Below are 15,704 nucleotides of genomic sequence, written 5' to 3' on the forward strand. Positions count from 1 at the left end.
AAACAGTAGAAATTGGCCGAAATAAAGGGATAGTATACCAGAGAAGATCCAGGGCCATAGAAGCTCCGATTTGCGACCCACGGAAATTGGAGCTTCTATGGCCCTGGATCTTCTCTGGTATACTATCCCTTTATTTCGGCCAATTTCTACTATTTTTCCAGCGATCCGCGGTGCCTGGTAGAGGCTACGAAAATTCATGCGCGCACGGGTGTCATTCAGATAATCAAATCAACATAGGCTAACACGTATACGCAGTTCCCAGTGTGCGGTATATCTCTGTATTATAAGCTATCTACAGAACGAAAACACAACTATGGGGTGCATATTATACAAATTTTTCACAATTAGCCTTGCATTTTTCCACCATAGAAACCCAGGCAGCTTGGCTAATTGTCCTCCTTAGAAACGCTATTGAAGAACTGCTGTTTGAATTCTAGATCGTATAATTACGATGCTTCAGTAGCTGTTATAGGAACGTATAGTGGAAAATTAGGGCCTTTGATGCTTGCCATTTCGCCAAAGGGGAGACTTTAGTATGATTTACAGCCAATAATTCTAGGAGAGTATCAAAAAGATGAAAGTGGAGAGGTAAGAGTCACGTTTTGTGACATTTTGGTTCTAGGCGTGTAATGATTAAATTTATTACGCCAAAAAAGCAGTTACTCAAGCAACTGGATATGATTTTGAAAACGTCAGACGTTCCAGCTAGTATCCACTAGCTTTCGTCAGTGACTGAAAGACCAGAGGAGAAATGCACGTTTATAAGCACTAACTATTGATTGATATGCAAATAAAGTGAAGACATATTTTTGGAAGTCGAAAAAGGAACAAAAGTCAGACAAGTCAAGACAAGGAGCTTTCATACTAATTTGCATTATGCAAATTAGTCAGAAAGCTCCTGTTATACAGAACAGGAGCTTCGTTAAGTGTTGTCTGTCCTCGGGGCTGGGAGTGCCAAAATTCAAGTGCCGGAGAGATCCACCCGTAGCCCCCCTTCCCTGTTGAGAGTGGGGTTGTACATTCTTTCATATATTGCCTCTTTAACACCCCGTTCCCACCAGCGTGTTTCGCGGTCTAAGATATCCGTGGACTCGAGTTTGAAAGAGTGACCCTGGTTGTGTTGTAGGTGGTGGAAAATAGGTGAGGAGTAGCCGTTGGCACTAGGTCTGCAATGTTAAATTTATTATTGGACCGTTTTACAGGGTACAATATATTACAATGCAATCAATAAAATAATAATAGTCTATTGTTAGAAACTATGACTACAGAAATGTGCATTTTTGTTTGCTACAGTACATTCTCTCTTACGTAAAGAGCTGCATATATATTTTCCTAAGTTCGTAGATATGGAGTCGGGAGATGAAATGATAAAATTTGAAATGTCTGTTTTTGTTTTTAGCAAGGGTTTACTAGACTTACATGTGATCGTACTAGTGGCGTGACTTAAGAAGGCCTTTATAGATTGTGATGCTATTTGGTATGTGGGTAGATCTTAGGAAGACAAAGGTGGGCCTCCTGGTGGCTGACCTTGGTACTGCAGCAGAACGTACGGTTTTTGTGTCTTTTAATTTCTCCTAGATATCCTACGGTCTTGAATTTTTTTGTGGAAGTTATTAATGGAGTTTTTTTTGTTTTTTTTTTCTCCTGCTGCAGGTATGTTGCAGTAAAAGTCGACATTTTTTAAAGATGTAATCATTTTGAAGGTCAAAAATCATCGACGTTTGCGTTTGCAGTCGTAAGAGCCACAGAACGCTAACTGACAATGGGGCCTAACGATTCGCTGAATGTTTCTGGCGCCGATGACGTCATATCCGCCGCCGAAGACGTGTCGGCGGAATACACCACAGGTCAGATGATCACCATTGGCGTCATCGTTTCCATAGTGATGACCTTCATCGTCCTTGGCAGCACCCTCGTCATCATCCTGTACGTCCTCGGCAAACGAATAAAAAAACCGCGAAACGCTTTCATCGTGTCTTTGGCCGTTAGTGACGTCATGGTGGGAACGACCATCATGCCCTTCTCGCTGTCCAATGAGCTGCTCGGTTACTGGGCGTTCGGGGAGACCCTGTGTGATGTCTGGCTGGCCTTTGACGTGATCGCGTGCACGGCGTCGATCTACAATCTCTGCGCGATCGCGCTGGATCGCTACTGGTCGGTCACCGACGCCAGCTACGTGCAGTACAAGAGTCGCGACCGGATAAAGTGTATGCTAGCCGCCGTGTGGGTCAGTGCGATAGTCGTGGGGCTGCCACCTCTGTTCGGATGGAAGGAGGAACATGATTGGGCACGCGAAGCCAAGCCGTTCTGCGAACTGAGAACCCTCCCCGAGTACGTCTTCTTCTCCGTCGCCCTCTCGTTCTGGGCGCCGCTATTGGTCATGACGGTTCTCTACTTCATGGTCCTCCGGGAGACCAAGAAGCGCTTCGCGGCCAGGCTGCAGCGCAGGAAGATCTCCGAGGAAGTCACGAGAAGATACGCGGTGAAACGCGCCCGCCGCTCGGCCGTATCCAGAGCCAAAGCCGCTGACATCGCCAGGAACAGGCGCAAATGTAACGCAATGGCACCAGGTACACCAAGGCCGATTCCGAAACGGAACCAGCGTGTTCTGGTCAAATGTTCCCCCGTGCAAGACGCTTTCTCTGTGAGTGAGCTTTCCGACTTCAACCTCGACATTTTGTACGAGGCAGAAGAGATCGAATCAAAGCCGAAAGCCCAGAGTAACACATTCAAAGTTGTGTCCCACGTTGTGAAAGGCAGCAGCAATGCAAACACATCACCAAGCGGTAAAACGAATCTGCATGACTGCGAAGGTATTCGCAATAAATTCTGCTCAGATGCACCCAAAAGCCCTGGCCTCAATGGTAATGATGAAAACAAGGTCTCGTCTATGACCAATAGCCTAGAGGAAGAACAAAACTCATGTGTCAAAGTTGGCTGTATGTCGATGATTGGAAGACCCACTGCTCCTAACTTGAAACAGGAGACCCGTTTGAATATGGTTATTGGCTTGGTGATGGGTACGTTTGCCGCTTGCTGGCTGCCTTTCTTCGTGGTGTACCCTCTGTCAGTTGTGACCGAATCATTCGTTCCGGCCATACTCTTCAAATTCTGCTTCTGGCTAGGGTACTGCAACAGCGTTCTAAACCCCATCATTTACACGGCCTTCAATCAGGACTTCCGGGAAGCTTGTACGGAAGTCTACCGGAAATTCTGTCAGAGAAACCGCGAGGGGCGATGATTTGTGATTGGCCAAAATCAAACTTGATTAGAGGTAGTATACATCAGGGCACACCAACCATCAATCTAAAGATCATTCAAAGAGCCTTTACAAGACTTCCGGGAAGCTTGTTTGGAAGTTTACCAGAAATTCTGGTAGAGAACCCGCGAGGGGCGATGATTTCTTATTAGAGGGGCTAGAGCTAGGGCTCAACAACCGTCACTCAAAAGATCATTTACATACTCAGCCTTCAATCAAGACTTCCGGGAAGCTTGTACGGAAGTTTACCGGAAATTCTGTCAGAGAACCCGCGAGGGGCGATGATTTCTGATTGGCCAAAATCAAACTTGATTAATCTACATCAAGGCTCAACAACCGTCACTCAAAATATAATTTACACAGGCTTCAATCAAAACTTCCGGGAAGCTTGTTCGGAGGTCCGTCGATGAAGGTTAGACATCCAGGTAATACGATACGCCACAAAGCACTTACTCAAGCAACTGGTCGATGCTTTGAGATTGGCCAAAATCAAACTTGATTAGAGGTCATCTACATCAGGGCTCACCAACCGTCAATCAAAATATCATTTACATACACGTCCTGCAATCAAGACTTCCTGGAAGCTTGTTCGGAAGTTTACCGGAAATTCTGTCAGAGAACCCGCGAGGGGCGTTGATTTGTGATTGGCCAAAAATCAAACTTAATTAGAGGTAATCTACATCAGGGCTCAACAACCGTCAATCAAAATATCATTTACATACACGGCCTTCAATCAGGACTTCCGGGAAGTTTGTTCGGAAGTCTACCGGAAATTCTGTCAGAGAACCCGCGAGGGATGATGATTTCTGATTGGCCAAAATCAAACTTAATTAGAGGTACTAGTAATCTACACCAGGCATCAACAACCGTCAATCAAAATATCGTTTACATACACGGCCTGCAATCAGGACTTCCGGGAAGTTTGTTCGGAAGTCTACCGGAAATTCTGTCAGAGAACCCGCGAGGGATGATGATTTCTGATTGGCCAAAATCAAACTTGATTAGAGGTAATCTACATCAGGGCTCAACAACTATCACTCAAAAGATCATTTACACAGGCTTCAATCAAGACTTCCGGGAAGCTTGTTTTGAAGTCTGCCGGAAATTCTGTCAGAGAACCCGCGAGGAGCAATGATTTCTGATTGGCCCAAATCAAATGTGATTAGAGGTAATCTACATCAGGGACATCAATCATAATTCAATATGAGACGATGGGCGGTATAAACTACCTCAGGGTACATGTGACCCATTGCTGACGTTACGTGTCACCTAGGTGACCAATGCGGAAGGACGAATTCAGGTCAGATTTCTGAGGAAGACTGCAGGACAGTCAAAATCAAAATTTTAGCTCAGTGTTTCGGAATGTGGAAGAAAGCAATGTGAAGAAATTTTAGCGTATCGCTATATATGTCAATATATATACTTGATGTAGATTTGAAGGATTTTTATTGGCTGTTTTAGTCCAATATAAAAGGGACATACTTGATGTAGATTTGAAGGATTTTTTATTGGCTGTTTAGTCCAATATAAAAGGGACATACTTAATATAAGTTTTTAAATGATTTTGTATTGGTTGGTTTAGTCCAATATAAAAGAGACATACTAGATGGAAGTTTTGAAGGATTTTTATTGGCTGTTTTAGTCCAATATAAAAGGGACATACTTGATGGAAGTTTTCAAGGATTTTTATTGGCTGTTTAGTCCAATATAAAAGAGACATACTTGATGTAAGTTTTCAAGGATTTTTATTGGCTGTTTAGTCCAATATAAAAGAGACATACTTGATGTAAGTTGTAAAGGATTTTGTATCGGTTATTTTAGTCCATGTTGGGTTAATTTGTGATTGTAATGTATGCACTTGGTGAATGCAATATGGGCGTGTTCTAGAACTTACCTGTCTCAAGGTAGTATTAACTGTGATTTTGTGGTTTTAGATGCAAATTGGGCCCATTTTGGGCATTAATATGCATTGATAGTAAGTGTATTGTCATTTTAATTGTTGAGGTGGTTGATTTGTACTTATAAATGATAATTTGTGAATTGTCTATGGAGTCAATAGTCAATTTGAAAATCATTTGTTAAATTATGTAATTCAATAATTCAATCGATGTACTTTGAATTGTGAGCTGATCTAATGATGTTTTATTGACAAGTGGATAATGAAGTTAATAAATCGTTTATGTGACATAAATATGAACCTTGTCCTGTTATTTGTATAAAAACAATTTTCATGCTTGCTTTTGTCTGTGTGTGTGTGTGTGTGTGTGTGTGTGTGTGTGTGTGTGTGTGCCCGCGCGGTCATTTTGGTCACAGAGTCTGACCCTTAAAGTAAAAACGCATGGATATGTGAGTTGTGTATGGAGTGATTGGGTCTACATGTCTCGATGAAATATTTTTAGATTACAGGAAAGCTTTCGAAAGAAAAACAAAGGGGCTTCAAGTTAGTATATAATGCAGATGTCTATTTATTATTATTATTGTGTGTGTGTGTGTGTGTGTGTGTGTGTGTGTGTGTGTGTGTGTGTGTGTGGAAGGTCACATACATGTCGAGAAGGGTAGTGATGAGTGACCAGTGACCCAGTGTGCTTGAATAAATGAAGACTATAGCCATAACCCAACCTACCCAAAGAAAATGCAAATAAAGAAATGAAGCCAAATAAAGAAATAACGATATAAGACTCCAGGTGTAAACGTTCTATAACCACCAATAAGTTGCGGATTCACTACAAATTACCAAAATCGCGGCCTGTTATCCCTGTCTCGTATCAGTAGAGTATATCACTAATTTCAAATCCGATATTTAGGTGACTGTAAGACAGTATCAAATTGGACAGACAGTATCCATTTACCAGGCTGCAAGCAGTTACCATTTGCTTAAACAAACACTACAGAAAAAAAAGTCTAATAAAAATGCCTAAAACCAAAAATGAGCTGAAGCCCAAACCTTTCCTTGGCCTTTGGAGAGTGGTATATCAGCCCTTAAGGCATATAGGGTGGTTTAACCCCTTGTACCTTGAACCTTGGTCACTTAACCCAGGCCAGGGTCGTGGGGGCACTGCATGGTGGAGTGTTGTGAGTTGTGACCATCTGCCGCCATCCCTCTCGGCTGTGAGCTAGGGTTAGGGTTTCAGCAGGGTTTTTTTCTGTCCATTCTTTGATGTTGTCGGCCCATTTTTTCTTCTGCCTTCCCCTTTTTCTTGCTCCTTTTACTGTTCCTTGAAGGATTGTTTTTGACAGTCCATTTGATCTCATTACATGTCCGTACCACTTACGTTTCCTTCTCTTCACAACTGTCAGGGCCTTTCATACCGACAGTGCTGTATTAAACTGTTTATGATTTCTTCCTTTGTAACACGGTCCAGGTATGTTATCCCTAGAATTTTTCTAAGGCACCTCATTTCTACTGCATATATCCTTCTTTGGAGCTCAGAATTTAGTGTCCATGATTCACAGGAGTACAGAAACAGGTTTAACCCCTACTGATCGGTATATATAACCCGCTTCTAGGCCTACTTAACTCGATAACCACCCGTCGTTATGTTAATAATCAAAAGGTCGTCACTAATTATCCCTAATATCTAATATTTTCCTTATGCCCAAAATCTTTTGATCCTTAAAATCATGACGTGAACAAGTATATTGGCCCTGGTAGGTGGTACTATATTATGTATATACATGCTTTGCTGTGTAATATGCACGTGTCACTGGTTATTATATTGAAATATGGGTCATATTGTCTCCCATGTGTAGTCAAGGAGTATTACATAGATTCTTCTCATTTTGTATGATATATTCTTAAAGTAATAGATATGTTACTTTAAAGTAACGTAGGATCTTATCCTGTGACTTTTGGCAATTGGATGCTCCGAACCCATAAGACTAGACTACTCTAAAACACCAGTCAACCACCAGAACCACATAAACCTCCCGTCCACACCTGAATGTTTGAAACATTTTGAAACATTCGGCTACCACAGCCGACCATAGCCTCCGTCGCAGACTTGTGAGGCTGCGGCGTTAATATATATTTTTCGGGGAGCGGCGCGAGTTATGCCGGGGAGAGACGGTTTCCCCACAAGTCTGCGAAGGGGACTAAGACGACCTTGCTCCCTACCTCCTCCTAACCATGGTTGGGTGAGTTCGACAGTGTTTGAGAGGCCATATTCGGGTTTGAGTAAAGAAACCCTTTTTACACAACCAAGTCTTTTATTCAGTCGAAGTTTCGATGACCGTCTGTCACCTTCCTCAGTGCAATGTGAACCAGTCAGAATTGCCCTGGGGAAGTTGACAGACGGTCACCAAAATTTCGGCTGAATGCAAAGACTTGGTTGTGTAAAAAGAGTCTCTTTACTCAGTGTCTTACCGACCTGACGAAACTATTCACGCATATTCGGCTATATGTTGTATCAGGATCTCGAGCTTTAGGCGACGGTATAACCCCGACAGAGCGGTATAACTCTACACGTCCACCACCTGCCTGCCTGATCTGATATTTTATTGAAGACTCTTTATTATATTTCAGTCCATACCATGGTATGGATGAAATATATTGTGTTCTCTCATGTTTCTCCTCCTCGTCCTTCTTCTCCTCCTCCTGCCAAACAGTCAAAGGGATTCAACTCCGCCATCATTCAGCCAAATGACTTGAAATTTGGCATGGAGGTAGAGTGGGCCAATACCCCCAGGCGTTTTTTTTCTTCATTTTTTTGATACATGCCTTTGAAAAATTTTATGAAGGTTTTTTGGGGGGCATTTTTTTGACAAAAAAACATACACCACTTGCAAATGACTCATTTAGGGGACTTTAATGGCTGTTTCAGGCCAAAAAAGGGCCAAGAGTGCTGTACCCGTTCCACGTTCTATCTAAAGAATGGCCCGCTCCATCTGCCGTTGGCCATGGAACACGTGTTCCATTGAGGGTTACCTGGGGTCACATTGCACGTAAGTCGTGCGTAATGACCCACACATTCAATTTTATGTGCCTAAGATCATTACTTCATCTACTATCATGGACTGAAATATGCTGTATTTGCTCCCAAGCAAATGTCGGCCTTTCTAGTAGTAATTGATGTTTTCTATAACCACCTGCCGTTGTATTAAACATCAAAATGTCGCCTTTAATTCCCACGACTTACATCAAAAGGCAGCCCCCAGGCAACAATACTCCTAATTTTTCTTATTCAAAAACATCCTTTGATCCACAAATTATGACGCGAGCAGTCATATTGGCTATGGAAGGTGGCATACTATAAATGGTTTGTTGTTCAATGTTTGTCATTAATGATATCAATATTGAATTGAATTCAATATTTCATGCTTTAGCTCCTCACAAATTAAATTACGGCTGTCCCGGCCCTGTCATTAGCAATAGAGCGTGGATTTCGTATGCTTCATTTGGTACTGAATTGGTACTCTCCAAGCAGAGGTTTGGGTTTTGGGGGTATTTTTAGCGTGTTTTTAAGCTTTTTTATCGGGGTTTCTCTTTTGCACTGACTTTTTTCCCCACCACATTCTGCCGGCACTTACCCCGGGGTGGGGCAAACCTATTCAAGAAACGTGACAGTGCTCCTCCCCGGGAACCATCAAATTATCATTAGGGATATCCATTTTACTGTGGTGGATTATCACACATCCAGCCAGTCAGAAAGGCATTCATTCGGCCACACACCTCCTGCTGACTGTGCCTATTCATGCGTCTGGTTCACACCTCCTTGCAGAACGACTGTAATGTGTGGAAGTGATTAGGTTTATAGCCCATTGAAGCTTTCGACTGCCGGCAGAGGTTTGGTTTGGTGGGGAAAAAAATAGTGCAAAAGAGAAACCCCGATAAAAAGCCGACAAACACGTTAAAAATACCCCCAAACCTCTGCTTGGAGAGTACTGAATTGGTAGTGATTGCGGATATTATGACATTATCATGTTTCTCTCCTAGAAACGTATGTTCTCTAAGTATATTTTGTTATAGCATTGAAAGGTCCATTGGCCTTAACGTAAACAACTGGTACAAATCTTCTGTGCGATAGTTTAATGTTTATTGTAGCATCATATGATCGCTACTATACTCCAATATGATGCGTTACCTTGGTTAAATGGTTTTAGCCTTGAAAGGTCCATTGGCCTTGACGTGAAACTTAAACATCTGGTACAAATCTTCTGTGCGATTTGTTCAATGTTCATTGTAGAATTTACATCATACGATCAATACTATACAATCATGTACCAATATGGTGCATGCAATGGTGCAACAAGATTTTAAACCATAATTTTGCCATGAGCAAACGTTTGGCTGCAATAATGGACGGAGAATGTTGAATAAGATGGATCCTTGTCTACTCCCAACTCAGCGACGACCTTGGTTGGGGAATGGTCGTGGGAAGGTCCAAAATGTGTGGCAGGGGCTTTACGAATCGACTAAAGCTACGGTCACAACCCGCCGTACGTGCTTCTGCGTGCTGTCTACGTGCAAAAACGTGGGCAAACGTAGGGCATCCGTGCGTGGTGAGTACCGCCTCCGTACCTACGGATTTGGGAGCACGCAGACACGCCATAGAACTTTAAGTGCATGTAAAACTTTTTCTGCGTGCGGTCTGCGGATTCACCACCCGTGCGTGCGAGTACGAGCGACGCGCGTGCCCCGTACGTGCCGTGCGGAAGAAGCACGTGTGAGTACGGCCTCCTTACGGTAAAGTTGCAATCGCACAGAGATCGTACGTTGTAAGCACGTACAACTCACTTACCACTTGCGCAACGTACGATGCACGCAACCGCTCACGGCCAGACTTGGCGTGCAGACCCCACTCTTACACCTTGCGAAACCGTGAGAGTGACGTGCGTAGACGCCACTCCTTCCCCACGTTTTCAGAAAAAAACGTAGCAGACGTAGCCTCCCAAAAAACGTACGGACAAAAAGCACGCACGGCGGGTTGTGACCGAGGCTTTACGTTCGACTTTCACCTTAGTAAAATGACGCCACGTGCCTGCAATTCTCGTGTGTAATACACCTAATAAGGACCGTTTTTTTATTGATAGTCCAATTCATATTCAGAAAAGAAAACTGTGGAGTGGGGGGTTCTTGAGTTGAAATGAGTTCGTTTGATGAAAAACCTATCTCGTTATTCAGCCGTAATTTGATATCTATCTACGCGCTGGCTGCAAATATAGCATCACAAAAAATTGGATTATAACTCACTTTTTGTACCATATATAGGAAACACATGTACATGTAACTCACCATAAGAGCGACCGCCAGGACAACACGGCCAGCAAGTGGTAGGCAAAAAGCTGGTGACAATCGGGTGATTTGCATACTGATAATTTGCATATGTCTACAAATAATTTGCATGTAAACAATACAGCGGTTCCTCGTTTAATCAGTGAAGATTTCGTGTTTTCCGCGTTTTTGGTAACGCCTCAGAGGCGGTGGCATCTTTCCTTCTGACCTACTGTACTCACCAAACTACTGATTTTTGAAGCTCTACAGTTAAATTTGACAACACCTGTGTCCCTCTCTATCAATCCATATCTATATTTAACTGTTCTTTGCTGTAAATTAGCAGTAGATCAACTCTAAACAAGGACATTGTCTGTATAATGTCCTTGCTCTAAATTACAACTGCTAGACAAAATCAGTGTAATACTATTTCTCTTTATATCATACCCGGGCCGCGATAACGTTCGATAACGGGTTCCGGACCGGGCCGTACTTAACGGTACGGCCCTGGCTTCCATAGAACGATTCGAACGCGTTTTGCCCTACTGCGTGCGCCGCTTTCGAAAACTCGAATGCAAAATCCGGATGTTGGAATTGATGTTGTTGCATTTTAGGGTTTAGTGGCACCAACTTTTGGCTCATTATGCATTGAAAGGCGCGTTTTCTTGGGTGGGTATGACATAAATAAAATACAACACGGTGTATTCCGCATCACCCTCTGTCCCGGCCCTCCCGCGGTCGGGCGATACGGAATACCCCGTGTTGTATTCTATATGTACAGTTCAATCCAATCTTTTGTCCCTTGCTAAGTCTAAAGGTATCTTAGTACATCTCCTTTTCTACTGCCGAAATATGATGGTAGAAGGCTGCTGGTTGACGTAGTCGATCTCGCGAGACAGCTGCGCGAGAACACAGCAGGAGCAAAACGCAGAGGTGCAGACATCATTGCACAGATCGCCCTGCAGGGAAAAATGCAAACCGCGACGTTTTAACGTCAAAAGACCACAACCACACCTACAATTACACCGAACATATTATGAACATAGGCAGTATGCAGTCTAAACATTAGTCAGGTGTAAACCGTTTTGTGTCAACAATGTAGGATTGAGTCAAAATAGTACTCTCCAAGCAGATGTTTGGGTTTTGGGGGTATTTTTAGCGTGTTTTTAGGCTTTTTATCGGGGTTTCTCTTTTGCACTGAATTGGGCTTGGTTAGAAAAAATTCAGTGCCGAAGAAAAAACCCGATAAAAAAAAAACCTAAAAACACGCTAAAAATGACCCCAAACCCAAACCTCTGCTTGGAGAGTATCAAAATATGTATTTTGGTATTCGAACACACGAGGGCTCAATCCCTAAGTAATAAACACAGGCTTCTTCAGACAAGTTTCGTAGATCAAAGGTGTAGCCTACAAGGTTTTGCAATGAAAACTCTGAACGAGTTGGGTCTTCAGTTATCTATAACTGTTATATGCAGTCTCTCATTATACGTCTATATGTAGCTATGACTGTCAGTAAAAATGAGCTCATGATCTAAATATTTATTGACAATGAAGTACAATTTAAATTACAACTCAACTAATAAAAGCTCCGATTTGAGAAACTTGCGGCATGCGCCATCTTTTTTTTAGTTCTGGGGAGTAATCACGTGATCTCTGGAGGAGGTCACGTGACTGTTCACCTGACATCCTCGTGACAGGTCAGTTGGATCACGTGAAAGAGGCATGATGGGTGGCTTGGCAGAGGGTGTTCATGGGGGATGAATGTCTATTTCAGCGCGACCAGGTGTTTTGATAAAATAGTTTCACATGATAAAGACACCAAACTCACATATATGCCATGTTCACCCCGGAAGTTGGACCTCATGGCAGGTAGAGCAAAGCAGGGCAGCCAGCCGACACAGCAATTCTCGTTCATACGTGTCAGGGTGTGGCAAAGGTAGAACGGACCGCAACAAAACGCACAACAACCTGCACATTTAAAGAACAGGCATAATTGTACTATGTAACGCAAACGGTTGGTATTAGCGTATTAAGAGGCCATATTTGTTTCAATGTAAATTGTTTAGTTTGACAAAGGTTTTGCATCACTTTATACAAACGGTATTGTACACATGTAATTATAAATAACATAAAATGATTTCAAACTTTTGTCTCAACATTTGAGACACTGCGCAGTTTAGAGAGCGATCCGTGATTAAAATAATATCGTGATTTTAAATGCACGAAGCAGAAATTGCGTTTGATATTTTCAAATGAAGGAATAGTTTGTACTAAGGACAGCTTAACCGTTCTTATTTTCAATCCTAAAACGTTTAAACACCCTTGCTATAAAGAACAGCCCTGTACCATCTCTGTTGATACTGCTTAACACAAACAAATAATACGTGGTAAATCAACCACACTCAGATGTTAAGTTGTTGTAATACAATGTATTTTATTCTAATCAATATTTTAATACTTGGGAATATCTTATGCTATTCGTCATATTGAGTTGTGCACTATGTAAATGAAACGTACTTTCATATATGTAAGTGAAACTTACTTCATCCTGATAGCTGCGATGTTTCACATAATAAACCATTCATTCATTCATTCATTCATTCATTCATCCATCCATCCATCCATTCATTCATCCATCCATCCATCCATCCATTCATCCATTCATCCATTCATTCATCCATTCATCCATTCATTCATTCATTCATTCATTCATTCATTCATTCATTCATTCATTCATTCATTCATTCATTCATCCATTCATTCAAGAAGAGGAACATACAGATATGAATGTAAAAGGATGTGATGAGTGTTGATGACTACTTACAGCTAACTGGGTCCATGCAGCATCCACACATGTTACTGTTCCAGTCTCGCTTGAATGGTCCCACAGCGGTCGTTGTAGTCACGGCGCTAGGCTGCTGAGTGACAACCTGAACAACATGACCAAATATGGAACGTTAGCACTCACGTGACTATGACGTAAGCATTGCCCACCATGTTTGGTGGTTAAACCTGAAAGTTGCCAGGTAGATTTGAACTGTTGTTGGTATAACAGTCGTGATTGTAGCATCATACTGAAGCGAAATTACATTATAGGTCTGACTTTCTAGGATCTCGCAACCAAAATGCCGGCCCAGTGGGCAGGGTACGCGACTCGGAACCAAGAGATCCCGGGTTCGAGTCCTGACATGCCACCGATCTTGTGTCCTTGGGAAAGACACTTAACACGACTTTCCTCAGTTAACTCGAGTGAAAAAGAGTATTTTCCTGTCATGTATTTGTCCCCTGTGTTGGTGGCGGCATAGAATATGTTGAAAAGAGTGTGTCGTCTTCATGTCCAGTCATGAAATGTTGGAATAAAAAAAAATGTCATACTAAAAAATACATAGCAGTGACTGTTCCTAAAACCGTCTGACTTTGAGTGTCTACCATGTTAAACTTCTTTCTTTTTTCGTTTTTTTTTTCTTTTTAGATTCAAAGTGACAAGTATTCATGGATATTTTACCACTTGTTGTTGCGTAGCCACAGGTGCATGTGCCATGGGCATGGGTGACGTCACAGGGCCAGGTGCCATGGGCATGGCCACGCCCTGCTGCATCGATGCGTCATAGGTGGGCGGAGCCATTTGGATCGGCACGTCCTTTTGATCAGCGGCCCCAGACGCCATTTTGAAATCCCTGAAAATATTGAATTTTGTATGTATTAGACTTCCTTTAACTATTCAGTAGTATGGTTGTAGCCTCACCAGTCTTCATAGGCGACTGAAAAGAGTAGAAATTGGCCAAAGGCTAAATTGCACAGTTAGGTTGATGTTAAAAATGTGATATTCAGCAAACTCTGTATGAATTAGTAGAATGTTAGATGAAACAGCCACGCTTAGAGTACAACCGTTAGAGATCTTCTCTGGTCTACTGAATTCTTTGTCAAACCATACGTCCTATATTTGCTGACCTGTATCGTTTAATGAATGCTTATGCCTCAAATGATAACGTTATATGAATTTATGCTCCTTTGAGTCGATCAGAGTATACGTGACACTACAGAAAAATGTATTAACAATCTGCAACCCTATCTTTACAATCATTAACCTTTTGTGGTATATCCGGTTGAGAATGCTAGTTGTCTAGTCTCCAGCAGACTTCTTTTGCGGGGAGAATAAATCGTAGAAATCGGCCTAAAAAGGGTATTAATTGGCCAGAGAAGGTAGCCGGCCAGAAAAGCTCCTCGGTGGGGAAATGGAGCTTCTCTGACCGGCTATCTTCTCTGGCCAATTAATACCCTTTTTAGGCCGATTTCTACGATTCATTCTCCCCGCAAAAGAAGTCTGCTGGAGACTAGTTGACTAGTTGTCTACCTTATCCGAGGAAATATATTTACAAGAAACGACAAACAACTTGATCACAACATTACCCAAAGACGGACACAGTGGGTGTAGAATAATACAGAAATACGGAGTCTCTTACCTGGGAAATCGCAGAGGGATATTTTGACGTTGTCGCTGACGGACCTATAATTAATTGCTTGACTTTGTACTTTGGACCTTGCGTCATCGTCAGTTGACTTGTTGGGAAAACAAAACTATCTAAATACTGCCTACGTGGTGTTACGCTATACTCCACCTAAGGCCACACCAATTTAATTTCTTGGTTAACGTATTTTTATAGAAAAATAATGGAGCGGGCGGGCGAAAAAAATAAAAATAAAAACAGGCCTAGGCATCCTATTATGGCCCTAAAAGGTACGATGGAAGCCATAAAGTCAACACACGAGACTGGTTCAAAATTTAAACAATGAATTTTGAACTTTAATATACCATTGCATTGAAAGATGGAATAACTGTAACAACTAGGAAGAAAAGGACTGTTTTTAGCTGTTCAGGGCAAAATGTGAGCATTTTGCAGTTGATTCTAATTTTTTTTTGCAAATCAGAAAAAAATGAAGCGGGCAAATCCGTTAACCAAGAAATTAAATTGGTGTGGCCTTATGTCTTCTGTAGCATGGTTGTAGCCTCTTTTAGGCTTCAGACAACTTAAAGGTTAGAAATTAGGGCGAAACATGCCAGGGGATTTAGGTAGCTAGAGTTTTTCGCTTTGAAACTGTACTTCTTTAGAAGACTAACTCCCCGGGCATGTTATCTGTCTACTGGGATAATGTCTACTGCTTTCTAGCCGCCTCTGAAGCCTGGTAGAGGCTATTTAAAGACTGTTAATGTGGACAAACTTCAGTTCGTACTCT

At 42.2% G+C, this 15,704-nt stretch overlaps 2 protein-coding genes across 2 annotated transcripts; one reads left to right on the forward strand and one right to left on the reverse strand.

The window, feature by feature from the left end:
• The first annotated feature begins 1,648 nt into the window (after positions 1-1,648).
• Positions 1,649-3,284, forward strand: LOC109479439 (alpha-2Da adrenergic receptor-like). Its single transcript, XM_019781404.1, has one exon. The coding sequence runs from the start codon at positions 1,763-1,765 to the stop codon at positions 3,239-3,241; it is 1,479 nt and encodes a 492-aa protein (XP_019636963.1). The 5' UTR covers positions 1,649-1,762; the 3' UTR covers positions 3,242-3,284.
• A 6,831-nt stretch (positions 3,285-10,115) lies between these two features.
• LOC109479530 (placenta-specific gene 8 protein-like) lies at positions 10,116-15,015 on the reverse strand. The gene is made up of 5 exons (XM_019781511.1): positions 14,933-15,015; positions 13,975-14,146; positions 13,294-13,399; positions 12,298-12,437; positions 10,116-11,428 (listed from the first exon to the last, which is right to left on the reverse strand). The coding sequence occupies exons 2-5, from the start codon at positions 14,134-14,136 to the stop codon at positions 11,309-11,311; spliced, it is 528 nt and encodes a 175-aa protein (XP_019637070.1). The 5' UTR covers positions 14,137-14,146; positions 14,933-15,015; the 3' UTR covers positions 10,116-11,308.
• Positions 15,016-15,704: the final 689 nt, after the last annotated feature.

This window comes from Branchiostoma belcheri, unplaced genomic scaffold, assembly GCF_001625305.1.
Source record: "Branchiostoma belcheri isolate BF01 breed outbred unplaced genomic scaffold, Haploidv18h27 scaffold49, whole genome shotgun sequence".
NCBI lineage: Eukaryota > Metazoa > Chordata > Leptocardii > Amphioxiformes > Branchiostomatidae > Branchiostoma > Branchiostoma belcheri.